The sequence below is a fragment of the Pan paniscus genome, chromosome 9 (assembly GCF_029289425.2).
Source record: "Pan paniscus chromosome 9, NHGRI_mPanPan1-v2.0_pri, whole genome shotgun sequence".
NCBI classification, from domain to species: domain Eukaryota; kingdom Metazoa; phylum Chordata; class Mammalia; order Primates; family Hominidae; genus Pan; species Pan paniscus.
The window spans coordinates 67,858,846-67,886,809 of record NC_073258.2 but is presented as its reverse complement, the minus strand read 5'-3'; the positions used below and the strand labels follow the sequence as shown (position 1 = coordinate 67,886,809).

Genomic DNA, 27,964 nt, shown 5'->3' with positions numbered 1-27,964 from the left:
CTCGGGAGGCTGAGGCAGAAGAATGGCGTGAACCCGGGAGGCAGAGCTTGCAGTGAGCTGAGATCGCACCACTGCACTCCAGCCTGGGCAACAGAGCAAGACTCCATCTCAAATAAAAAAAAAAAAAAGTTTAGGCCGGGTGCAGTGGCCTACCTACACCTGTAATCCCAGCACTTTGGGAGCCGAGGTAGAAGGATCACCTGAGGTCTGGAGTTTGAGACCAGCCTGGACAACATGGCGAAACCCTGTCTCTACTAAAACTACAAAAAAATTAGGCAGAAGCCTGTAATTCCAGCTATTCAGTAGGCTGAAGTAGGAGAATCACTTGAACCCAGGAGGCAGAGGTTGTAGTGAGCCAAGATCGCGCCACTGCACTCCAGCCTGGTTGCAGAGCAAGACTCTGTCTCAAAAAAAAAACAAAAAAAGAGACTCACATCTCAAAAAAAAAGAAATTGTGATAAGTACCACAAATTACACAAAATGGGTCCAATGGCAGGGACTAATGGGAGGACATATCTACTAAGCTACAGGTGGTTTGGGAGGGCATTCCAATACTTGATCCTGAAGCTAAGACCTGAAGTTAAGTTAGCTCTAAAGCAGTAAAGAGAAAGGTCCCTTCAGATTTAAAAAAAAAAAAAAAAAAGAGGCCCTGAGGCAGGAAAGAGCTCAGTGTATACAAGGATCTGAAAGGAGAGTCAGTATGGTCAGAAAAGGATAGATAAGCAGGGAAAAGGGCCTGAGATAATAAAGTGTGACAGAGGAAAGGCACGTTCAAACTAAGGGATTGGGCATTTTACTTTAGATAAAAGGGGAAGTTGCTGAAAGGTTCTAAGTAACGAAAGAAACATCTGATTTACATACATTTCACAAGATCATTCTGGCTATTAAATGGAGAATACTTTGAAGACCCAAGGGTAAGAAAAAGATGGACCTGGAGGTCACTGTAGTCATCTTGGTGGGAGAGGATAGCATGGTCTAGACTATGGCTGTGGCAAAGACATGGAGAAAAGAGGCAACGTGTGATATAAACATGATCAAGAGCTGCTAATGGTTGGGGAGGGCGTTAAGAATGACTACCAGGAATCTGGCTGAAAGAGAGAATGGGATAAGGAAGACTGAAGGAGAAATGATTTTAGAGTGGGGAGTCTCAGGAGCTCTATCTCAGATATACCAAGTTTGAGGTGTATTAAGACAACCAGCCAGGTGCAGTAGCTCATGCCTGTAATCCCAGCAAGTTGGGAGGCCAAGGCGGGCAGAACCCGAGGTCAGTAGTTCGAGACCAGCCTGGCCAATATGGTGAAATCCCGTCTCTAAATTTTGTATCTAAAGATACAAAAATTAGCCAGGTGTAGTGGCACGTGCCTGTAGTCCTAGCTACTCAGGAGACTGAGGCAGAAGAATCACTTGAATCCGGGGGGTGGAGCTTGCAGTGAGCCGAGATCGCGCCACTGCACTACAGCCTGGGCAACAGAGTGAGACTCCATCTCAAAAAAAAAAAAAAAAAGAACCAAGAAGAAATGTCAGCTAGGTGTCCAGATCCCTGAATCTTGAGCACAGAAGAGAGGTTTCAAACTGGAGATATCAAGAGTCTTTAGCACCTGGATCAGTGTTACATAACAGAAATACAATGTGAGCCACAAATGCAAACCACATAGGGAACTGAAACAGGTGAAATTAAATTGTATTAATTTTATTTTCCCCAGATAGTCTGGTGGTTAGAAAAAAAAAAAATTTTAATGTATTTTTACCCAATATGTGCAAAAAAATGACCATTTCAACATATAATGAGCATTAAAAACTGAATATATTCTTTTTTTTTTTTTTTTTGAGAGACACTCTTGCTCTGTTGCCCAGGCTAGAGTGCCGTGGCCCAATCTTGGCTCAATAGAACCTCCGCCTCCCAGGTTCAAGCAATTCTCCTGTCTCAGCCTCCCAAGAAGCTGGGACTACAGGCACGTGCCACCACGCCTGGCTAAGTTTTGTATTTTTAGTAGAGATGGGGTTTCACCACCTTGGCCAGGCTGGTTTCAAACTCCTGACATCAAGTGATCTGCCCGCCTTGGCCTCCCAAAGTGCTGGGATTACAGGCGTGAGCCACTGCGCCTGGCTTATATTAATTTTTTAAATCCCATAGGTATTTGGTACTCGCAGCACTGTATATGTCTCTGGCTACCACACTGATCAGCGCAACTCCATATGGTATACAAAGCCAAAGCAATGAATGAAGTCTTGAAGAGGATTTCAAACTTGGCACTAGTGATAACTGGGAAAGGTGCCCCTCCTGTGCATTGGAGGATGTTTAGCCACATCCCTGGCGGGAGAAACCCCCTAAATTGTGACAATTAACAATGATTTCAGGGAATCTCTGAGCCTATTCTAGTTGCCCATTTAAAACAAAACGGAAAACAAAAACAAAAAATGGTCAGACTAGGCCAGGCACAGTGGCTCACGCCTGTAATCCCAGCATTTTGGGAGGCCGAGGCAGGCGGATTACCTGAGGTCGGGAGTTCAAGACCAACCTGACCACCACGGAGAAACCCCATCTCTACTAAAAATACAAAATTAGACGGTGGTGCATGCCTGTAATCCCAGCTACTAGGGAGGCTGAGGCAGCAGAATCGCTTGAATCCAGGAGGCAGAGGTTGCACTGAGCCGAGATCGTGCCGTTGCACTCCAGCAGCCTGGGCAACAAGAGCAAAACTCCATCTCAAAAAAAAAAAAATTTTTTTTAAAGGGTCAGACTAGGTGGCTCACGCCTGTAATCCCAGCACTTTGGGAGGCTGAGGCAGGCAAATGGCTAGAGCTCAGGAGTTCAAGACCAGCCTGGGCAACATGGCAAAACCACAACTACAAAATACAGAAATTAGTTGGGCATGCTGGCATGCGCCAGTGGTCCCAGCTACTCGGGAGGCTGAGGTGAGAGAATTGCTTGAGCCCGGGATGAGGTGGAGGTTGAACACGGCACTCCAGCCTGGGTGACATAGGAAGACCCTGTCTCAAAAAACAGGTGGGGGAGGGGGCAGGCAAGGTGGCTCATGCCTATAATTTTATTTATTTTTTTTTTTTTTGAGATGGAATCTTGCTCTGTCGCCCAGGCTAGAGTGCAGTGGCGCTATCTCATCTCACTGCACCCTCCACCTCCCAGGTTCAAGTGATTCTCCTGCCTCAGCCTCCCAAGTAGCTGGGACTACAGGTGCGCACCACGACAACTGGCTAATATTTTACATTTTTAGTAGAGACGGGGTTTCATCATGTTGGCCAGGCTGCTCTCGAGCTCCTGACCTCAAGTGATCCACCCCCCTCGGCCTCCCAAAGTACCGGGATTACAGGTGTGAGCCACCGCGCCCGGCCTAATCTTAGTAGTTTGGAAGGCTGAGACAAGAGTATAGCTTGAGCCAGGAGTTCCTAACCAGCCTGGGCAACATAGGGAGACCCCATCTCTACCAAAAGATAAAAATAAAAAATAAATTAGCCAGGTGCAATGGTGCATACCTGTGTAGTTCCAGCTACTTGGAAGGTTGAGATGGGAGGACCGCTTCAGCTCAGAAGGTCGAGGCTGCATTGAGCCATACTCATACCACTGTACTCCAGCCTAGGCAACAGAGCAAGACCGCACCTAAAAAAAAAAAAAAAAAAAAAAAGACTAAAAAATTGATCAGGGGCTGAGGATTAACTACAAAGGGGCACAAGGGCTTTTTGGCTGACAAAAATGTTCTGTATTTTGATTGCAACAATGGGAACAAGATTGTAACCATCAGTTACCAAAATTACCAGTACATTGTCAAACTGGGCATGGTGGCTCACGACTGTGCCTATAATCCCAGCACTTTGGGCGGCCAAGGTGGTGGATCACCTAAGGTCAGGAGTTCAAGACCAGCCTGGCCAACATGGTGAAACTCCGTCTCTGCTAAAAATATAAAAATTAGCTGGACATGGTGGCATGCATCTATAATCCCAGTTACTCAAAAGGCTGAAGCACAAAAATCGCTTGAACCCGGGAGGTGGAGACTGCAGTGAACCGAGATCATGTCACTGCACTCCAGCCTGGGCAATAGAGTGAGACACCATCTTTTTAAAAAACAAAACAAAAGGCCCCCCAAAAAAGTACATTGTCACAATGTGTCAAATTGTTTTCAAAATTGGTATATTTTATTGTTTGAAAATAATACTTCAGGCCGGGCATAGTGGCTCATGCCTGTAACCTCAGCATTTTGGGAGGCCAAGGTGAGCAGATCAACTGAGGCTGGGAGTTCGAGACCAGTCTGACTGACATGGAGAATCCCCGTCTCTACTAAAAAAATACAAAATTAGGCCAGGCACGGTGGCTCACACCTGTAATCCCAGCACTTTGGGAGGCCGAGGTGGGCGGATCACAAGGTCATGAGATCGAGACCATCCTGGCCAACACGGTGAAACCCCGTCTCTACTAAAAATACAAAAACAAAATTAGCCAGGCGTGGTGGCAGGTGCCTGTAGTCCCAGCTACTTCAGAGGCTGAGGTGGGAGAATGGCGTGAACCCAGGAGGTAGAGCTTGCAGTGAGCTGAGATTGTGCCACTGCACTCCAGCCTGGGTGACAGAGCGAGACTCCGCCTAAAAAAAAAAAAAAAAAATTAGCCGGGCATGGTGGCGGGCACCTGTAATCCCAGCTACTCGGGAGGCTGAGGAAGGAGAATCACTTGAACCTGCGAGGCGGAGGTTGTGGTGAGCTGAGATTGCACCATTGCACTCCAGCCTGGGCAACAAAAGCAAAACTCCATCTAAAAAAAAAAAAATACTTCAGGGCCGTCTCTTCCTGGTTCTTCCCAGAGTCAGGAAAAACTGGGTTGAAAGGGTGTTTAAAAAAAAAACTCAGAAAAGCTGATTTTTTAAAAAAGTAATCACATTATGACACTGCTTAAAAACCTACAAGACTAGTTGACTCAGAGTGAAGGCCAGAAAGGCCCTAGAAGATTAACTACTAGATCTGCTAACTACCTGACCTCTTCTGCTCCTCTCTCCTCCCACTCACTCTTTTGCCACTGGCCTCCTTACTGTTAGAACACTCCCACCTTAAGACCCTTGCTCAAGATATTCTCTCTACCTGGCGTACTTCTCCCCCAGATACCTGTTGCTAACTTACATCTAATTCAACTCATTGCTCAAATCTCACTTTTTTAAAAGAGGCCCAGGCCGGGTGCATTGGCTCATTCCTATAATCCCAGCACTTTGGGAGGCTGAGGTGAGAATCGCTTGAGCCCAGGAGTTCAAGAGCACCGTAGGCAACATAGCGAAACCCCGTATCTACAAGAAATACGAGTGGGATGTAGTGGCATGCCTGCAGTCTCAGCTACTCAGGAGGCTGGGGTAGGAGGATCAACTGAGACTGGGAGGTGGAGGTTGCAGTGAGCCAAGATCACCCCACTGCACTGAGCCAAGATCACCCCACTGCACTGCAGTCTGGGTGACAGAGTGAGACCCTGTCTCAAAAAAAAAAAAAGAAAAGAAGTGCCGAGTGCAGTGGCTCATGCCTGTAATCTCAACACTTTGGGAGGCCAAAGCGGGTGGATCACCTGAAGTCAGGAGTTCGAAACCAGCAGGGCCAACATGGTGAAACACCATCCCTACTAAAAATACAAAAATTAGCCAGGCGTGGTGGTGCATGCCTGTAATCCCAGCTACTGAGGAGGCTGAAGCAGGAGAATCGCTTGAACCTAGGAGGCAGAGGTTGCAGTGAGCCGAGATCATGCCACTGCACTCCAGCCTGGGCAACAAGAGCAAAACTCCATCTCAAAAAAAAAATTTAGCTGGGCGTGGTGGTATGCGCCTGTAATCCTAGCTACTCAGGAGGCTGAGGGAGAAGAATCACTTGAACCTGGGAGGCGGACGTTGTAGTGAGCCGAAATGGCGCCACTGGACTCCAGCCTGGGCGACATAGAGAGACTCCATCTCAAAAAATAAAAAGAAATTATCTGTAGGCTGGGCACAGTGGCTCACACCTGTAATCCCAGCACTTTGGTAGGCTGAGGCAGGATGATCACTTAAGCGCAGGAGTTCAAGACTAGGCTGGGCAAAATGGGAAAACCTTGTCTCTAAAAAAAAAAATAAAAATAAAAATAAAAATAAATTAATCAAAACTGAGCTGGGCGTGGTGGTCCGTGCCTGTAGTCCCAGCTACTCAGGAGGCTGAGGCGAGAGGATAGCTTCAGCCTGGGAGATCAAGATTGCAGTCAGACATGTTTGCACCACAGCACTCCAGCCTAGAGGACAAAATGAGACCTTGTCTCAAAAATAAAAAAAATTTTTTTTTTGAGATGGAGTCTCACTCTGTCACCCAGGCCAGACTGCAGTGGCACTATCTCGACTCGCTGCAAGCTCTGCCTCCCGGGTTCACGCCATTCTCCTGTCTCAGCCTCCCGAATAGCTGGGACTACAGGCGCCCGCCACCACGCCCAGCTAATTTTTTTTTGTATTTTTAGTAGAGACAGGGTTTCACCATGTTAGCCAGGATGGTCTCGATTTCCTGACCTCATGATCCGCCCGCCTCAGCCTCCCAAAGTGCTGGGATTACAGGTGTGAGCCACCACGCCCGGCCAAAAATAAAATTCTTCTAATAGTAGGATTTGGTGGCATATGCCTGTAGTCCTAAGTACTTGGGAGGCTGAGACGGGAGGATCATTTGGGCCTGCGAGCTACGGCTGCAGTGAGATAGATAACACCATGGCACTCCAGCCTGGATGACAGAGCAAGACCTTGTCTCTAAAATAAGTAATATTTTTAGAGAGGGTCTTGCTGTTGTCCATGCTGGACTTGAACTCCTGGGCTGCTCAAGCGATCCTTGCACCTCGGCCTTCCAAGTACCTGAGACTACAGGTGCATGCCATTGTGCCCTGCTTATTTTTTGCCTTTTTAATTGAGGCATATATTCAAAGTGTGATTCCCTATCCTGGGCGACAGAGCAGGACTCTGTCTCAGAAAAAAAAAAGAAAAAAGAAAACCCATGTATAATTTTTGACTTCCCAAAACTCAGTAGCCTGCTGTTGACTGGAAGCCTTACAGGTCATACGTCAATTAACATATTTTGTGTGTTATATGTATACTGTATTCTTACAATAAAAGCTAAAGAAAAGGTTGGGCGCGGTGGGTCACACCTGTAATCCCAACACTTTGGGAGGCCAAGGCAGGTGGATCACCTGAGGTCAAGAGTTCGAGAACAGCCTCACCAATATGGTAAAACCCTGTCTCTACTAAAAATACAAAAGTTAGCTGGGCGTGGTGGTGTGTGCCTATAGTCCCAGCTACTCGGAAGGCTGAGACAGGAGATTTGCTTGGACCCAAGAGGCAGAGGTTGCAGTGAGCCGAGATCGCATCACTGCACTCCAGCCTGGGTGACAAAGCAAGACTCCCTCTCAAAAAAAAAAAAAAAAAAATCATTAAGTAGAAGTGAATCATCATAAAGGTGTTCATCCTGATAGTATTCATGTTGAGTAGGCTGAGGAAAAGTAGGAGGAGGGGTTGGTCTGGCTGTCTCAGGGGCGGCAGAGGCAGAAGAAAATCCATGTATTAGTGAACCTGCACAGTTCAAACCCTTGTTGTTCAATGGTCAACTGTACAAAGGAAGCCCCAAACTCAGTTTGGTGTCAATCTTCCTTACGTTGTGAAACTGAGAAGTCCCATCTTGTTGCATAGCTGAATACAAACAATTCTGATGTTGGACAGAGGAACTCAAACCAGCAGGCACACACAACCCTCAATGGAACCACCAGCTCCCAGTGGACAGAGTACTCAGCCTCCCTGTTAGCTGTGACAACTTAAGACAAAAATGAGAGCAGTAATAAAATGCTCAATTCACTCATCACTAGCTACGTACTTTCTCCTTTGGTGTCTTGTCTCCTTAAGGGACAGGAAGCACCATCCCTGTTTTGGTGGGGGTGCGGGTGGGGTTGTATGTTTCAGACAGGTCAGGTCTCACTAGGTTGGCCAGGCTGGCCTTGGAACTCCTGTGCTCAATCTTTGCACCTCAGCCTCTGTAGTAGCTGAGACTACGACATGCGCCACCACGCCCGAAACCATCCCAATTTTGTATCTGAAGAGTGCTATTTACCTGCCATAAAGTAACACAAGTCCCTATTCCTGTCAGATTTGCATCTGATGAGAAGCTGGAAGGTTCACTCATGTTAAGCCATCATAATCTGGCTTGACAAAATAGAGTTGTTAGCATGACAAAACTTAATAATGCAAGAACATGGTTTAACAAAGCAAATATTAAGGCTTCAAAAAGTCCCCTGGCCCCACCTTCCCCAGAACCCAACTGCTTTTGCCATTTTAGCTGTTTTTTACCTTTATTTCTGAATAAGATGTTCATAATCCATTTGCCACTTTTAAAAATTTCCTCATTTCAGCCAGGTGTGGTGGCTCACGCCTGTAATCCCAGCACTTTGGGAGGCCAAGGCAGGCGGATCAAGAGGTCAGGAGATCGAGACCATCCTGGTTAACACGGTGAAACCCCGTCTCTACTAAAAATACAAAAAAATTAGCCGGGCGTGGTGGAGGGTGCCTGTAGTCCCAGCTACTTGGGAGGCTGAGGCAGGAGAATGGTGTGAACCCGGGAGGCAGAGGTTGCAGTGAGCCGAGACTGCACCACTGCCTGCGCTCCAGCCTGGGTGACCAAAAAAAAAAAATTTTTTCATTTCTATGAGTTTTGCTCTTATACATATTACCCACCCATCGCCACTTCATCAGATTATTTTAATATTCAGAGCTGCTACGATCATAACTAGGTAAATATCACACACAGTTGAATCTTGCTATAGTTTTGAGTGTTTATGTCCCCCCAAAATTCATGTTAAAATCTGAATCCCCATAGTGAAAGTATTAAGTACACTTTTGAGAGGTGATTATGCCATAGAACAGAGCCCTCATCAATGGGATTTGTGCCCTTATATAAAAGAAACTCCAGAGAAATCCCTCACCCTTCCTGCCTTGCAAACTCAAGACAGAATCCAGACACCAAGTCTGCCACGGCCTTGATCTCAGCTTTCCCAGCCTCCGAAACTGTGAGAAATAAAATTCTGTTGTGTATAAGCCATCCAGTCTTATGGTCTTTTGTTACAGCAGCTCAAACGGACTAAAAAAATCCTCCTGTTGGCGGGGCATGGTGGCTCACGCCTGTAATCCCAGCACTTTGGGAGGCCGAGGCAGGCGGATCAAGAGGTCAGGAGATCGAGACCATCCTGGCTAACACGGTGAAACCCTGTCTCTACTAAAAATACAAAAAAATTAGCCAGGTGTGGTGGCGGGCGCCTGTAGTCCCAGTTACTCGGGATGCTGAGGCAGGAGAATGGCGTGAACCCGGGAGGTGGAGCATGCAGTGAGCCGAGATCGTGCCACTGCACTCCAACCTGGGTGACAGAGCAAGACTCCGCCTCAAAAAAAAAAAAAAAAAGTACTTTCTCTTGCTACAACCTGGACTACTGTTCTCCAAATCCACTGCAGAAAGGGAGTCCTGGGACTTCCCATCACCATCATCCTGGGAATTTCCTTTACCTCAGAATGAGATCATGTGTAAGAACACACAAGTACTGAGAGCAAACTGACCTGGGTAATTTGAAACAGCACTTAATACTAGTGCCAATGATCAATGATCTCACTCTCACTACTCCATCCCCCCTGAGTCTACTTTAGTACTGATGTGTAGCTCTAGGGTAAGGAGCCTGGTTTAATTTAGCATTCACCCAAAACAACCCCAATTTTGAGGATGCCTGGGAAACTTTTGAGACAGGATCCCACTGTCACCCAGGATGGAGTCCAGTGATGCCATCTCTGCTCACTGCAACATCCGCCCCTGGCATCAAGCAATCCTCCCATCTCAGCCTCCTGAGTAGCATGACCGGCTCATTTTTAAATTTATTATTATTATTTTACTTATTTTGAGACGGAGTCTAGCTCTGTTGCCCCGGCTGGAGTGCAGTGGTGCAATCTCAGCTCACTGCAAGCTCCACCTCCCGGGTTCATGCCATTCTCCTGCCTCAGCCTCCCAAGTAGCTGGGACTACAGGTGCCCACCACCAGGCCCGGCTAACTTTTTATATTTTTAGTAGAGATGGAGTTTCACCTTGTTAGCCAGGATGGTCTTGATCTCCTGACCTCGTGATCCGCCCACCTCGGCCTCCCAAAGCGCTGGGAATACAGGCGTGAGCCACCGCGCCCGGCCTATTATTATTAAGACAGACTTTCACTCTTCGTTGCCCAGGCTGGAGTTCAATGCTGCAATCTCAGCTCACTGCAACCTCTTCCTCCCAGCTTCAAGCATTTCTTCTGCCTCAGCCTCCCAAGCAGATGGGATTACAGGTGCCCACCACCATGCCCGGCTAATTTTTTGTGTTTTTAGTAGAAATGGGGTTTCCCCATGTTTGACAGGCTGGTCTTGAACTCTCGACCTCAGGTGATCTGCCTGCCTTGGCCTCCCAAAGTGCTGGGATTACAGGCGTTGAGCCACCACGCCTGGCTGGAAAACTTTAAAGGCAAAGTTAACAGGGTTAACATCAAGTTAAACTCCAAGATCACCCTGAAAACTGCCCTCACAGGTCCTTTGACCCATGCAGAATCAGGCCGAGGCACATGTCATCAATACAAAATAGTATGACCATTCCCACCCCGAACTGACTTCCAAGGACATACCAGTTATTTGTACACCCAAGGCCCAGAAAAGCAGCAGCTTGTGGAGGCACAGTGAGGACAGGCACAATGCCCTATTCATCTTTGTATTCGCCACATGGTAACCTAATTGCAGGTAATCGGGGAGTACCTAGCGAAATACAAAGCCAGCTAGACATTTACTAGACAGAATGAACAGTGAAATGCTATGGGGGAAAAAAAAATCAGTTTATTAAAGCATTACTCTTGAAAAACTACATTTTGACCAGACGCAGTGGCTCACATATAGTCCCTGCAAAAACTCTGGGAGGCCAAGGCGGGAGGATCCCTTGAGCTCAGGAGTTCAAAGTTACAGTGAGCTACAATCATGCCACCACACTGCAGCTTGGGTGACAGAGCTGGATGTCTAAAAAACAAAAAGCAAGAAAAAGTACTTTATTATTCCTAAGGAGTGGCAGCATAACCTTGTCAATGACACAGAGCCAACTATGTGGCTTCCACTCAAAGATACACTTGATTGGAAGCATAAAAACAACTTCATAATACATCGATGCTGAAAATCAGTGAGTTATAGTCAATCTTTTCAAATCACCTCTTAAAAATAATTCGTCTTGCTCTGTCACCTAGGCTGGAGTACAGTGACACAATCAGCTCACCACAGCTTGAAACTCTTGGGCTCAAACTATCCTCCCGCTTCAGCCTCTTAGTAGCTGGAACTTCAGCTGCGTATCACCACAAAGAGCTAACTTTAAAATTGTCTTAGAAATGGGATCCTACTATGTTGCCTAGGCTGCCATTGTTCTTGATAGAGTTTTTCCTCTCAACAAGTCAATAAATAGCTTAAGGCTGGGTGTGATGGCTCATGCCTGTAATTCCAGCAATTTAGGAGGCAAGCGGATCACTTGAGTCCAGGAGTTTGAGACCAGCTTGGCCATGGTGAAACTCCATCTCTACTAAAAATACAAAAATTAGCCAGGTGTGGTGGCAGGCGCCTGTAATCCCAGCTACGCAGGAGGCTGAGGCAGGAGAATCACTTGAACACGGGAGGCAGAGGCTGTGGTGAGCCAAGATCATGCCACTGCACTCCAGTCTGGGCAACAGAGAGACTCTGTCTCAAAAAACAAAAACAAAAGCAATAAATGGTTTAAAAAAGAGAAAATGCAAAAGCATCTAGTATGAATATAGCATTAAGCCAGGCCAGATTCTGAGTCATGAAAAAACTACTCTTACATTGTCTGTTACAGGGAGATCAGGATCTCAAAGCAGAAAGCAAAAATGACTTGCTCTAATAGAATCAAGAAATTAAAAAAAAATTTTTTTTTTTTTTGAGAGAAGTCTCGCCCTTGTCCCCCAGGCTTGAGTGCAATGGCTCCATCTCAGCTTACTGCAACCTCCACCTCCCGGGTTCCAACGATTCTCCTGCCTCTGCCTCCCAAATAGCCAGAATTAAGGCGCCTGCCACCATGCCCGGCTAACTTATATTTTTCAGTAGAGATGGGGTTTCACCAAGTTGGCCAGGCTGGTCTCGAACTCCTGACCTCAGATGCTCCACCTGCCTCAGCCTCCCAAAGTGCTGGGATTACAGGTGTCAGCCACCACACCTGGCAAAAAGTTTTTGAGACAAATTCTTTTTTTGAGACACCCAGGCTGTAGTGCAGTGGCCTGATCTTAGCTCACTGCAGCCTTGACTTTCTGGGTTCAAGTGATCCTCCCACCTCAGCCCTCTGGAGTAGCTGGGACCACGAATGCGCACCACTATGCCCAGCTAATTTTTTAATTTTTTGCAGAGACAGGGTTTCACCATGTTGCCCAGGCTGGTCTTGAACTCCTGAGCTCAAACAACCTGCTTGCCTCAGCCTCCAAAAATGCTGGGATTACTGGCGTTGAGTCACTGCACCTGGCCAAGGACTTAAAATTTTATTTTATAAAATAATTTTTTGAGGAGTTTTGCTCGTTGCCCAGGCTGGAGTGCAATGGCGCAATCTTGGCTCACTGCAACCTCTGCCTCCTGGGTTCAAGAGATTCTCCTGCCTCAGCCTCCTGAGTAGCCAGGATTACAGGTGCGTGCCACCACACCCAGCTAATTTTTTGTATTTTTAGTAGAGACAGGGTTTTTCACCATGTTGGTCAGGATGGTCACGAACTCCTGACCTCGTGATCCACCCACCGTGGCCTCCCAAAGCGCTGAGATTACAGGCGTGAGCCACCATGCCTGGCCAGAGTTAAAATTTTAACTAGTTTTGTAATGCAAAAATATATCATATCCATGTTTATCATGTCACTTCTGAAAATCCTTCACTGACCATCCCCATCTAAACAGAATTCTCTACTTGACATTTCTGCATTTTCTCCTCCCTCAGAATAGAAGCTCCAGAACCGTATGTATCGCCAACACTTAAAACACCACCTTCCAGAGTATCACTCAATAAAATATTTGTTGAATCAATGAATACAGTCTCCAATGTTTGAAATTTGCCAACCCTACCCATCAGATCAAAGGGTATACTGACGAGTAAAAATGGCGTTCAGTGGTGGGTCTGTCCTTTAGAGAAAAAGAAACCAAAGTTAGGTATGTACGACCCTCCAAGAGAAATGGCAGAGAACCAACCCAGCCAGGAAAGGAAAAACTAAAGGAAAAACATTTGCTGGGAAGATTAAATGAGAACACATGAAACACCCAGCACAGGCTTCACATACAAAAATATTCAATAAATTACATGTTGTATAGAGCTGTTGAAATCTTGGTCATCTATGATTATAAAGAATCTAACAGGAGGAAACTATTAATTTAAAAAAAAAATCTGAGAAACTATCGAAGTGAAGACCAGCTTCTTTATCTCCCCATCATCATAACCCAACTTCCCTGAAAGGGTAATGCCTGGCATACAGTAGGTGCTCAGTATTTGTTGAATGATTCTGAGAAATGCTCTGACACAGTCCTGTATCTGTAGAAACTGGAGCAAGAAGGTACAGACCAAACATATGGAAGACAAATAACTGTTTCAAGAAAAACGTGAGGCTAAGAGACGGCAGTTCTTGCACTCAGCCCCATCATTCAACAAGGTATCTAAAGCCTCATATGTTGGGTCATTTCTCCATGCCTATGATTTAAAGGCTGTAAACCCAAGTAATGAGGTGCTAGTGGGACCATTCAGGCATTCTTTGGATTTTGGCAGAGCTAAACAAATAGATGGTGAAAGGCTTCAACACATGTCACTGGCCTAGTTAGCAAAGTACTCTTGGAGCCACAGCTTCATTTTTTCACATGGCACGAAGAGCGAAAACTGACTTCCTCTTCCCCTAAACCCCTCCTTTTCCCTGGAAATTAAGTTAAGCTAGATACACTGACTGGGTGATTGGAATGGTAGTCTTAAGGGAAGGTGGTGACTGTTTCTCTAGAAGAGAAGACCTACATCTGTAAACTAAAAGTAGTTGGTTTTATAACAAAGGTGGACCAGTGGGAAAAGTCTTCATTGGAATAAGGCTGCCTGCCTGGGCTTCTGTATAACCTCTTTCCTCTGGCACCTACAAGTCCTACTTACAATAAACAAAATAACTACAGTGACGTTCACCCAAAGCTGAGTATCTTAAAACTTTATACCCTCCCCTTCAAGGTACAAATGAACCCCCAAACAAGCCCAAGCAAGAAGTCTCGCAAAGCACACATACCCTAAGTTGAAAAACCATTTATTTCACCGGAAAGAAAAAAAGTGATCCAACTCTATAGGTCTAGCCTTTGGACCAAAAAGAGACCCTGGAGCAGTGAGACTCTCACCAAGGTCATTCCCAAATCCAACAGCCGCAGGAGGCACGAGGCAGGGAGGACACAGCACAGCCCCCACCACAGTTTCTGCACACAATGAGGCCTGCTGGGAGAACAGAACATGAATGGGAAGCTACAGAAGTATTGAAGGACAGAAGAACAGGAAAATGGGCAGGAGAGGAAAGGAAAGGAAAGGAAGAGAAGGTCTGAACTTAGCAAGGTAAATTAAGGTCCACGGTTCCTGAGGGACTGAACGCACAGAGCCGAGAACGTCCCGGAGATGGGGTACCACGAAGGGTGTATTCTCATGCACAACCGCAGCTCGGAATTTCAGCCCACACACATCCCACCTGAAAGAGAGCACAATACAGCGGCTTTACAGCAAAGCTCAAAAGGGCTTTCCCATTTAAAACTTCAACATCTCTTTACAAAGTCTGATAACTTGACACTCCTTTTAAGTTTACTTGTACCCTTCTCCCCCAGTATCACAGTAATCTCTAACAATGAAAAGAGCTTGAAGGCCAGAGAGTAACTGGGGAGGCGAAACAACCTCAGACTAAGGTCTTAAATTAATAGCAAATCTTGTTTCATAAAAGTAGGCAAAGAGACATTCCTTGCTCTTGATGATGTTAACATTAGCATTCCTCAGAGAAGGTAATTCCACATCACAAGCTGTCAGCAGAGGATAGGAAAAATGGAAAGGTTCCAATTAGCTCCCTGAGGTTTAAAAAAAAAAAAAATTAACAGTATTTTCTATCTAGGAGTTACTGCCAAGGTCCGAGTTAAAAATCATTCAAAGTCTAGATAGAAGTAGCATCAACTGCACAAGTTTTAAGACCTGAGGACATCCAATTCCAACTAGGGAAGAAACTAACTTTGGAAAGAAGGTGCAGAAGGGCATGTATAAGCTACACATCAAGTCTCTTTTCCAGCCCAATCAGTGACTGCCTACCCAATGACCCTGGGAAAGCCACATACCTTCTGCCCTAACTGCAAAGATGACAGTTACCTATCACTCACACAGTTACTATAATTAAGGATCAATGGTAATGTCTGGGACATACTGGGAGCTATTCAAAACTAAGGGCATTGAGATTTACCCTTAAGTACAACAATAATCTCAAACACCTAGAGCCCAAAGCTGGCAAGTATCAGAAGAGAATATATTCAAGGAGAGCCAAATGGATCATGGGGCTCAAAATGTATGACAGTGGAAAAAGCCAGCGGACTCAGGGTAGAGCTGCTGGCTCAAGAGTATTAAATGCCCAAAACAGCTAGTGAGAAGATGAAGAAGGGAGTGATTTGCTTATGGCAAAGCTCCCAACCCTGGATTTCAACATTACCAAAGGAGTAAAATTAACAGGTGTGCCTGCATTCTTAAAACATATACCCTGAGAAAGTAGATGATGTCAAAACTAGAACTGTGGGAATAGTTACTTAAAAAAAAAAAAAAACCCTAACTGAAAGATATAGCAATGGAGTGGGCACTCTATTCAGGGAATAAATCTGAGCTGGGCAGAGAAGGTGAGTGTTATAGCATCTATGCCCAGACTTCCTTGTGGAACTTTATAAAAGATAAGTTTTGTATTTCTCTCTACCCCAACTTACCATCAAATAAGTTCTATAAAACTCATAAGGGTTGAACGGTTCAGGAATGTCAGAAATACGCTTCAAGATTAAGATGATGCCATTTTGGTAGTCTTCTTAGTAACTGGGACCTGAGCAGTGATGACCAGTTAACTACAGTTATGGACTTTATCATCAGGGGTCATATCAGAACTTTCACACAGCACAAAACAGAACAGGAAACTTGAAGACCTCAGGAATGTCGCACACGTAGGAAACTTAACAAAGGCTCTAAGAAACAAAACACCTGAGCCTGAACGTGTGGGTCCCCAGGTAAGGTTCAATTATAGTATAGTACATAGGTGACCCAAGATTCACCAGCACATCATTCTTTATTTTTCTAGGCACAAATAGAATCAAATTGACTCCCACTACCAGAAGCCCTGAAAAATAGCCATGAGGGCCAAGGAACTCTATGTATTTTAAAGTTAAGCAGTTAGGACTTCTCTCTAGCCTGTGAGCCATCCTAGTAACCTTCCCCTAACCCTGCAAAAGCAAGCAAGCAGGGCAGCCTAATTGGAGCCCTTTAGGCTGCAGGAGGGATGGCAAAACCAGAAGAGGGAACACCCCACCCCTCTCACCTCAAGCTTTAAAAGGCTGAGTACCGCGCCCGATCGGCATACTGCTCCCGCTCATACCGGGCCATGTCGTACAGAGAATTCCGCGCGGCTGCTGAAGCTTGGGACAACTCACTCTCATGCCCGTAACCGTAGCCCTCTCCAACAGTGGGGACTGGGGCTGTAGCGCGACGCAGGGGGCTCCGATCCCGCCCGTAATATGAAGTGGAAGCTGCAGTAACAGCAGCAGCGGCTGCTGCTGCAGCAGCAGCTGTGGCAGCAGCTCCTGAGGTCGGCAACAGGTGTCTATCGTAGGGATCGAGAGAGGTGGAGGTGAGGTGACTGGCCATGGCTGTATTCTGGACTTGTGGCAGCTGGGACAGGGTCTGCTCTGCGTAATTATACACGGAGGCAGCTGCAGCTGCCACTGCCTCATAGGACCGGGCAGCACGGCAGCGCTTGTAGTAGGCATCGAGCGCTCCGTACGCGTTGTTGTAATACAATGAATCCCCATAGCTCATGGTGTAAGGCGTACGCACTGCTCCGTATTGCTCATTATATTGCTCGGTCAAGTCTGCCACGCGGCCTGAACGATCTATCGGACACTCTTTGGACCAGTGCCCCTCTTTCCCGCACCGATAGCAGCCGCTCTGGTCTCCCATCCCGGGCGCAGTCCTAAGCCGGCTGGTGGACAACTGCACGTGCATTCGTTTGCCTTGAAGAAACAGACGCAAGAAGGGTTGCTATCACTCTTAGTCATAGCCCCAGCCCCTACCCCAGACACTGGTCATAGCAATGGCTTTATCTAGATAATTCTAATGCAGGACTCATCTTTAGGAAAAGATAAAAAGGAAAAAAAAAAAGACTCAACATATAGATTCAGTATAATGACCTGATTTCAGGAAAAGACCACTTAGATGAAGAAATATTTCAGCTATAACAACAGTTTAAATGCTTAAGAAATAAACTACTCTTGCTCCAATCATCTCCAAACAGGTAAAAATCATCTCCAAACAGCGGCTCAAAGTCAAAAGAAGTCAAAGTAAGAAACAGTGCCCAAGTCTTTTCTGACACCTCCAATCCTTACTAGCAAGACGGATTTTCATTAAGCAAAGGAATGTAAGTAAAGGCCAGTTCTCCACCCTCCTCAAAAAATTTAAAAGAATCGAATAAAAGACTCCAATGATTACCACTATTAAAGAATGATCTAGACTCAATCCACAGCTGAATGTGGCAAGCAAATCTCAAGGTACATCTCTGGAAAAACCCTCATGAACTGGGGAGACAGAGGGGCACAACAAGTTGAAGGACAGACTTCTCCCTTAACTGGGCCCTTTAAACTGCTGGTTCTGATCATTGCTTTAACGAGGATTCTTTTACAATCTGACAGTTAATTTTAGTGACCCTCTACTAGGGTCAAAGGCAAACGGCAAAAACAGGACAGATTATTCTCAAATGCCTGAAATTTTAGAATACTGTAAAAAACATGGAAGAAAACGTGCCTGAGGAAAGTGGAGAATAACTAGTTATACTAGTCAGTGGACCAAACTGCTCAGTTTAAGCAGAATTAAAGTACTTCTCCTGAAACTACATATCTGAGAGCGTAACTAAGAACATACACCTAATATTTTTCCTGAAAATTAAAATTTGCATTCTGGAAATGAAAAGTATTACTTCTGAAAATGGAATAAAAGCAGAAACTTTTCTAGAAAAGTTAAAACTAAGTTTTAGTAAGTCTCTACAGAATCAATTTCTACCTAACATGATCTACCAGCTTATTGGTAAGCAAAATTCAGAAGAGATCCAAATCCTGCAAAAACTTCCCAATGCAATTGGTTATGATGCACCTAAACATATACCTGTCAAAGGAGTAAATGGTCAAAAGCAAGGGAGAGTCAACAGATGGATCCTCTAACATTAGAGAAAGTGGTAAACACACAATTTTCCTTGCAAAATTAATGTTAGATTCTGGGAGACCAGAAAACACAATAGGGAAACGGGGGTGGAAGGAACAAAATATCAAGGAGGTCTACACAGCCGGAAGTTTAGGTTGCAGGTTATTAAAAGAGAGTAGATACGCAATTATGCACTTAAGTGCCTTAAAGTGCTAGCTTGTCTCTGGCATTTGCCCAGGGGGCCACTTTGGCACCTAACAAAACCAGAGAAAACAAGTGCAACTAAGAAAGCAACTATGCACATTCCAGACATAAAGATCATTAATAAACGCCTTAATCTAAGGAGCTGTTGGTTCTAACGCCAGAAAAAGAAGTTAAATTTTAAAAAATATCTAAAAGAGATTTTAAGTGGGCAAGCAATAGAGAAGATACCCAACACTTGAGAAACGGAAAGGAAAAAAGACCACTCTAATAACTACTGCTCATCAATATACATCTATAACTCTACCAGAACAGTATTAAGAAATGAGAAACGCCAATATTACATAAAATAAGGTAAAAATAACTAAGCATAGGTTAGTGTCAGGGGACCTAGGGTTCAGACACCCAGAGTTTTATATAAGGATAATTTGTCCTGAATCAAGACCACACTGTCCTCTCCTTAAACCTAACTGCTACAAGCAGACACCACCTCTTCTGACTGGGCTAAAGTGTGGGAAACAGTCCAAAAATTAGGTATCACACCATAAACCCTCCACAAGAGCAACCTTTGCTCTCAATTAAGTTGTTGACAAAATAATTCTCAACTTGCCAATTAAAAAAAAGAAAGCAAACTAGACCTGAGAGACCTGTGTCACTTTTCTTTACTAACGCACAGCAATGCCCATGACACAGGGCACCCATTACTAGGGGAAATAATGATCAGACCCTCAGCTCTAAAAAAGCCCAATTTAAGGGAAATGGACGCCAAAGGCAGCAATGACTCTTAACAAAGGTAGTACCCAGAAAAAGAATCGGCAAACTACACTGTCAGAACACAGGTTTGAAATATAGCAAGGAGTCACGGAAATACTCCATAATTTGGATAAGGCTTTTTTTATTTTTTATTATTTTTGTTCAGTCCTGCTTAATTAAGCTAAAAAAGGACACCACTCTTTTTGACACTGGGAACCCAAAGGAGGTGAAAGAAGAGTTCAGATAGCAACTCACCATGATCACCACCCCTGAACTGCCACTGTTGCTTCAGACCTCAGATTTTGGAATATTTGCGTTCTACGTACCATTTTAGCATCCCAAATCTGAAAATTCAAAATCCAAAATGCTCTAACAAGCATTTCCTTTGAGCAACATGTAGGCATTCAAAATGCTGGGGATTTGAGATGCTTCCAAATGAAGTGACAATCCACATAATCACCCATGCTGCCCTCCAGGCACAAAAGATTCATTTGGTTAAGACTCCAAGATAACACAAATCTAAGTGCTCTATTCACCAAAATCTTATAAAGTCCAGCCCCCCAAACCAATGAAATGACAGTCATTACTGCCCCTAAAACCCCAGTGCCTCCTCCCCAGGAAGTCCTAAAATCAGCCCTGTAATTCTAGAGTGGCCTTAAACTCAAAATACAATCCCTTGGTACAGGTATAATATAAAAGCAACAAGAGCTGTAACCCTTTAAAGAGTTTGTGTAAGGTAGGACGGCTTAACAAGGATTCTGGTCCTATAAGTGTCGCTTGACATGTTTTTGAGAGGTTCCTCATGTAAAATGCAGAATTCTGATCCTGTGCTGAGGGCAATAAATTCAGAGTGAGGAACTCTGAACTGTGCTCTACTACAAAAAAATAAAAAATAAAAAAGACCCAGTAAGTCAGAAAGCCTTCAAAGAAAAGGATTTCTGCACTGATAAGCACAAAAGCCGTAGGGGCTCCAAATAAAAGGTGAGTGGCTTTTCTCCAGGAGACATTTGCCTAAGGTAAAGCCCCTAAGTCCCATGCATTCTACATCATAAGAAGTCCATCACCCATACTTATTTCTTCATCACCAGCCAGCCAACAGCTGTTATCTTTACCAAACCTCTCCTTTTACTTATCCAACCATTTTCTGCACATAGCCTTGTGTTCAGCCCTCTACCCAAAGAGGGTGGTTCACCTTGAAACTCTGTGTTATCAAGGCCCCTGATGGCCTCCACTGCATCCTCTGCCCGTTCCATGTGTACAAAGGCATAATCTTTCACGATGTCACATTCGATGACCGGACCATACTCCTCAAACTTGGCTCGAAGCTCCTTATTGGTGCAGGTGGGACTGATGTTGCCCACATGCAACTTTGTTGAGGTTTTGCTCTTATTCTTGCTGGCTTCCACGTTGATGTTCACCCCATGAAGCTTGTAATGGTGCAGGTTGCGTATGGCATCCTCAGCTGCCGTCTTGTCTTCTATGTGCACAAAGCCGTAATTCTTAATGATGTCACATTCCAGCACCTTCCCATACTGCTCGAAGAGTGAGCGAATCTCCTGCTCTGTAGCCTCCCGGGGCAGGTTTCCGATGAACAGCTTCACCATCCTGACAAGAGCCTGGGAGAGAAAAACAAGACATCTGACAAAAGACCTCAGGCCCACATCCGTTCACAAAAAACGACGACTTTCATTCTAATGTATATTTCCAGTTTTCTCTCTCACACGCCTGCACACACACCTCCACACAATAATCAAATGGAAGTGGGAGTGAACTAAGGCCTGCTATAGTAGCCGCCATGAACCTGTAAGAATAAGAAGACGTCTGCAATAGGGAGGTCCTTAGTAGACAAAGGGTTTGGTAAGAACCGATACCTTCCAACAGAAATGGGCATGAAACACAGCATATGAAGAAATGGGGGTACTAGGCTTTTCTATCCACTAGGAGGACAACAGAAAACAAAAGTCTACTAGGCTTGCTGACTGCCTGCCTGAAATTATCAACAGGCTTTTCCTCACGTAGGAACCAAAGCAGCCATTATTTCCGGGAAAATGGGCCTTGTAATAGCTACATTTGAGTTTCCTTTGGAAGTAGTGAACGCGCGACTCAGATGAGACAGCGAGGAGTAGGAGATAAAGGAAATACTGGAGTGGGGAACGCCTCTCTCGGGGCACCGTCCTAGCTACTGCCGAACACTGAAATGCGTGGCCGCGGAAAAGAGCTTCAGATTCATTAACCAGACGATGTCTCACGGCCCGAGAAATTCCCGAAACGAGGATGTAACTGCCAGATATAAGGGAAAGGGGGTTATCCCAGTGGAAATCTCGAGGCTTCCAAGAGCAGCCACGTCGGGCGCGGGACAGGGTGGGCGAAAAAAAGCAAGGTATTCTCAGGGGGCGGTGGGGGAAGGGCTGCTCCCGGCTTACCGCGCAATGCCGAGGACCGAGGTCGACTCTCAGTGACGGGTGTGGAGGCTGCGAACCTACCAGGACACCCCCGAAGCCCAAGGGAGTGAGAGAAGATTTAACAGAGTACAAGAAAGGCAGTGGAAAGGCTCGGAGTCTCACCCGCACAGAAACCAGCAGGGCCTCCTCCTCGCGGCGCGGACGCTTCTGACAAAACGCTAAAATGGCGGCGGCCGCAGCAGTGCTCTGGTAGAAGGGGGAGGTGAGCCTACAACCGGATTGGCCACTCAAGAAAGTAAAAGGCCGGCGTTCCCGCAGATCCTCTTCCTGATTGGTTACCACGGACGCCAATTACCTAAGAGGCCGGCAAGAGGTGGAAACGTCTGTAACCTCGGAGCTTTTATGCGAAAGCCAATGGGCACCAACCTCGCGAAGCCGAACTCGCTGATTGGGCAAGAGATCAGCGTGAGGGCGGACCTACAAACGTGGGCTTCGCCGGCGGGGTGCGGCCCGCCATTAAGCGGAGCGAGCTAGAGCCCCGGGGTAGCAGTCTGTAGCTTCATGGCGCCAACTTCGTTAAGCTTCCACATTTCGCCACCTCCACGTGCACAGCCAGACAGTATTCCGCGCTCCATTTTGCCGTTCACTCTAGGTGTCTCCCTCTAACCTCCCAAGCACCACCCCCCCTCGCGGCCAGGACGCTGTGGAAATAGCTTATGCAGGCACATGCCAGGGAAGAAAAACAACGAAGACCTCCCCAACCCACCACCCACCACTTCAGGAAACCAACCTTCTCCTTGGGCCAGTAGTCCACACTGTAGCCTTGAGAGTCCCGGAGCTCCCCCAAAATCAAACCTCTCACAGGTGGTGAAAGGACCTCTGTAATGGCCTTCCAGAAGTAGGCCCGGCAGAAGGCTGCACTGTCCAGGAGACGCTGAGGACAAGTTCCCTCTGGGAACCAGCCTCCCAGGGTCCACGATGAAGAAACCTTTCTGAGACCATGGAGATTGAAAGTATACCCCGACCCCACCCTGAGAAAAAACTGGAGCAGCAAAGGTTTTTTTGTTTTATTTTATTGGGCGCCATCAGCCAGAGCTGTTTTAATCCCCTAGAACCGACTTTAGAGGAAAGAGCTTAGTCACAACCAGCTGTAAACAAAATACAAAGTAACATTCTCCAGAGGGTCCAGCTGCTGCCTGGTTTTCTCTCATCCTTAGGCTGCTTCATATTCATTAAGCAAGCAACTTTAGTCAAGACCCTTTGCGAAGCAGCTTTTGAAAAGGGTTAAAAGGTGGAGTGCAGGGACTGGATGGAAGAACTTATAACACGAACAAAACAGGCTAAAAGCAGTGCAGAGTTTATGAGGAAAGGGATCATCAGGAGTGAAGATGACACAAGTACCACACACCACCATCCAAAGCAGCTTCTTCACCACCACCCCCGCCCCAAAAAGAGAACGGTTTCATAAAGAGAAAGGTGAAGTCAGAGTTTGGGGGGGGGAAAGAGTGGGTTTTAAAACCCAACACGAGGGCCAGGTGCGGTGGCTCACGCCTGTAATCCCACCACTTTGGGAGACCGAGGCGGGCGGATCACCTGAGGTCAGGAGTTCAAGACCAGCCTAGCCAACATGGTGAACGCCATCTCCACTAAAAATACAAAAATTAGCCGAACGTGGTGGCAGGCCCCTGTAATCCCAGCTACTCAGGAGGCTGAGGCAGGAGAATCGCTTGAACCCGGGAGGCAGAGGTTGCAGTGAGGCAAGACAAGAGTGGCCTGGACAAGAGTGAAACTAAAAAAAAAAAAAAAAACCCAACATGATTCAGGAATCTGACTGCAGAAAACTGGTCAATAATTTATCCTAGGGTAGAAAAAGCTAAGGAACTAAAAAAAGAAAATAGAACATTTACAGATGTGTTGGTCACTAATCTTGTCCACTTCATTGTGGATTCTGATGCACCTCTGAGCCTGTGTAAAGGCCACGGGATCAGTGATGAAGAAAATCAATTTCGTCTCAGCTGCCACGTGCCCTTCAGAGGTGGCCAGCATTAGAAGGTAACGCATATGGTATAGAAATCCTCTCATCTCCTTCAGTTAGATCTCTTGTCTCAACATGTCTGGGGATAAAACTTTCTTCCAAAATACCAAAGTATAACAAGGATCAACTCATTGTAAGTAATAATCTCTCCAGATTGAAGGAGACTGGGAACATAAATCTCAGGATCACAGTTCAAGCCCAGTGTGCGGACATCAAAACTACTAACCACCTCTGCATGCAGCCCAAAACCTAATTACTTGATTTGACCTCTGAAACCCAACTAGGTCTAGTTAGCTATGTAACACTTTACAAGCTCATCCTGAACGAACCGCATTAAATAATCTCCCTGCCTTTTTTTGAGACAGTTCTTGCAATGTCACCCAGAGTGGAGTACAGTGGCACTATCCATAGCTCACTGCAGCTGGAACTCCTCAGCCTCCCAAGTAGCTGTGACTACACGTGCGTGCCACCGGGCCTCGCTATTTTTTTAATTTATTATAGAGACGAGCTCTTTGTTGCCCAGACCGGTCTGAAATGCTTGCGCTCAGAAGCAATCCTCTCGGCCGGGCACGGTGGCTCACACCTGTAATCCCAGCACTTTGGGAGGCCGAGGTGGGCAGATCACCTGAGGTTAGGAGTTCAAAACCAGCATGTCCAACATGGTGAAACCCTGTCTCTACTAAAAATACAAAAAAAATTAGCCAGGCATGGTGGCACGCGCCTGTAATCCCAGCTACCAGGGAGGCTGACGCAGGAGAATTGCTTGAACTGTGGGGGCAGAGGTTGCAGTGAACTGAGATCACGCCACTGCACTCCAGCCTGGGCGACAGAGTGAGACTCCGTCTCAAAAACAAAACCCACAAAACTATGGCAATTGTTAACATATAATAAGCAAGGATTATGAGAATAGTACTTGGGGTGGTTTAATTTAGAAAAAAGGCTGGATAATAGCCAATAAATTTCCTGCCTTTTTTTTTTTTTTTTAAGAGACCAGGTCATGCTGTCACCCAGACTGGAGTGTGGTGTCACAATCACAGGTCACTAAAGCCTTGATCTCCTGGGCTCAAGTGTTCCTCCTGTCTCTGCCTCCCAAGTAGCTGGGATTACAGGTGTGTGCCAGCACACATGGCTAACTTTTTTTTAATTTTTGGGAGATGAGGTCTCTATGTTGCTCAGGCTGGTCTTGAACTCCTGGGCCCAAAAATAATCCTCCCACCTCAGCCTCTCAAAAGTGTTGAGATTACAGGCCTGAGATTACATGCCCAGACTTGGCTTTAATTTTTTTTTTTTTTTTTTTTTTTGAGACAGAGTCTCACTCTGTCGCCAAGACTGGAGTGCAGTGGTGCAATCTCGGCCTCCCAGGTTCAAGCAATTCTCCTGCCTCGGCCTCCTAAGTAGCTGGGATTACAGGCGCACACTTCCACGGCTGGCTAATTTTTGTATTTTTAGTAGAGACGGAGTTTCACCATGTTGATCAGGCTGGTCTCCTGACCTCGTGATCTGCCCACCTTGGCCTCCCAAAGCGTTGAGATTACAGGCGTGAGCCATCGCGTCTGGCCTAGTTTTTTTTTTTTTTTTTTAAGGCAATTGAAATAAATTCAAGCAGCCAGGCGCGGTGGTTCACGCCTGTAATCCCAGCACTTTGGGAGGCTGAGGCGGGCAGATCACCTGAGGTCCAGAGTTCGAGACCAGCCTGACCAACATGGAGAAACCCCGTCTCTACTAAAAATACAAAATTAGGCGGACGTGGTGGCGCATGCCTGTAATCCCAGCTACTCCAGAGGCTGAGGCAGGAGAATGGCTTGAACCGGGAGGCGGAGGTTGCTGTGAGCCGAGATCGCGCCATTGCACTCCAGCCTGGGCTACAAGAGTGAAACTCCATCTCAAAAAATAAATAAATAAATAAATTCAAACTCCTCTCCTTGCACCGTTAAGACCTTACCCCAATCTGGTTCTTGCCGGAATTTCCCAATATGTTTTTAACAACGACTGCCCTTGACCACCAGCTGTGCTCCCTTCAGACATACTGGCCTTATCCCAAGCTCATTTAGACTAGAATATTCTTTATTCAGGTTCTTACACCAGCCACCGATCTAAAAACATCACCCACCCCAACCCTACCTTGGAACTCTATCCTATGACTCCATGTTGTCTTTCTGAATACTTACTACCACTTGAAATCCTATACTTATTCTAAAAAAGCCTGTTATTAATTCTATATTATATCCTCAGTGTTAGAACTGTACTTGGCACATGGTAAGACCCTCAAATATTTGTTGACTAAGTTAACAAGTAAATGAATGAATGAATGTATGAGTTAACTTCTTGATAGCCAAAAGGAGGGAAATGACTTCGGATCTTCAGTCACTATCAGGTTAAAAACCTGGACACTTATCAGTACTGAAAACACGCACCTTTACTCATCACCTAGTACATGTTCCAGTCTTCCTCAAACAGAAAAGCAGGTACCCAACAGCCAGAGGTAACCCAAGCTAACAGATTTTGATCACCACTTTGACAACTGGAACAAAATGAAGCTTTAGGTAGAGAAGTTTGTAGTTCAAGTGTCTTCATACTGATATACACCTACCTGTATTTTACTGAGTACTAAAAGAACTTAATGCTTGCCCCTTAAAAAAAAATATTTTTAACTAAAAGGCCAATTAATCCGGGTGCAGTGGCTCATGCCTGTAATCCCATCACTTTGGGAGGCTGAGATGGGCAGATCACCTGAGGTCGGGAGTTCGAGACCAGCCTGACCAACGTGGAGGAACCTCGTCTCTACTAAAAAAAAAAAAAAAAAAAAATACAAAATTAGCCGGGCATGGTGGCACATGCCTGTAATCCCAGCTACTAGGGAGTCTGAGGCAGGAGAATCACTTGAACTCAGGAGGCGTAAGTTGCAGTGAGCCGAGATCGCACCACTACACTCCAGCCTGGGCAACAAGAGCAAAACTCTGTCTCAAAAAAAAAATAAATAAATAAAGGCCAATTAGAGAGATCTGATCCAAATCCTCTGCCTTACCAGCTCAACTACAGAGAATGACATCAAAAGAGATGTTTTATTTATTTATTTATCTGAGGAGGAGTTTTGCACTTGTTGCCCAGGCTGGAGTGCAATGGCACTATCTCGGCTCACAGAAAACCTCTACCTCCGGGATTCAAGGGATTCTCCTGCCTCAGCCTCCTAAGTAGCTGAAATTACAGGCATGCGCCACCACGCCTGGCTAATTTTGTACATTTAGTAGAAGAGGGGTTTTGCCACGTTGGCCAGGCTGGTGTCAAACTCCAGATCTCTGGTGATCCACCCGCCTCAGCCTCCCAAAGTGCTGGAATTACAGGCGTGAGCCACCATACCTGGCAAAAGGGATGTTTTAAAACCACCTTGTTGGTCAGACACAGTGTCTCATGCCTTCAATCCCGGCACTTTGGGAGGTCAAGGCAGGTGGAGTTCGAGGCCAGCCTGGGCAACATGGAGAAACCCTGTCTCTACTAAAAATACAAAAACATTAGCTGGGTGTGATGGTGCGCACCTGTAGTTCCAGCCACTTGGGAGGCTGAGGTGGGAGAATCACCTGAGCTCATGAGGCAGAGGCTGCAGTGAGCCAAGATCATGCCACTGCACTCCATCCAGCCTCAGCAACCAGAGAGACCATCTGAAAAAATTTAAATAAGTAAATAAAAGCACCTTGTCTGGAACACGGTAGATGCTATTTTGGTGATTCTTAATTTGCTGACTAGGCTACCAAGCTCCTCAGAGAAAGTGACTTGTCCAGTCATCTAGAAAGCTGACATTTTTTCAGAGCCAAGAATAAATATGTAATCTGGCTGCCAATCTTCAATAAAAAGGGCAGTGTATACAGAAATATAACTGAGAAATAAGAGATGAGACTCTTGGAAATGAGGGACAAATACAAACTTAGGGGTAAACACTGGTGACAGTGAAAACTACTTAGACATAAAAATGCAATCTATATGAGTTTTTTTTTTTCCTTTTTTTGAGACAGAGTCTCACTCTGCTGCCCAAGCTGCCGCCCAGGCAGCCGTACAGTGGCTCAGTCTTGGCTCACTGCAACCTCTGCCTCCCAGGTTCAAGCGA

General features: G+C 45.8%; 1 protein-coding gene across 10 annotated transcripts in view; it reads right to left on the bottom strand.

Moving 5' to 3' along the window:
• RBM4 (RNA binding motif protein 4) overlaps nucleotides 1–22,180 on the bottom strand; it is a 29,823-nt gene extending 7,643 nt beyond the window's left edge. For 2 of the 10 annotated variants that reach the window (XR_008620212.2, XR_008620213.2), the window contains exons 1-3: nucleotides 21,993–22,180; nucleotides 20,621–21,044; nucleotides 3,493–3,616 (exon numbers count right to left, since the gene is read on the bottom strand). Coding sequence is in view for 8 of the 10 variants with exons in the window: in XM_003828694.7 (XP_003828742.1) it covers nucleotides 16,612–17,294; nucleotides 20,621–21,032 (1,095 nt within the window). In the remaining 2 variants the exon portion in view is untranslated. Of the gene's footprint in view, nucleotides 1–3,492; nucleotides 3,617–10,842; nucleotides 11,040–14,304; nucleotides 14,747–16,603; nucleotides 17,295–20,620; nucleotides 21,045–21,851 lie in introns of those variants that run through there. The other 8 variants (XM_003828694.7, XM_055094556.2, XM_008954132.6 and 5 more) reach the window with 8 other exon arrangements.
• Nucleotides 22,181–27,964: the final 5,784 nt, after the last annotated feature.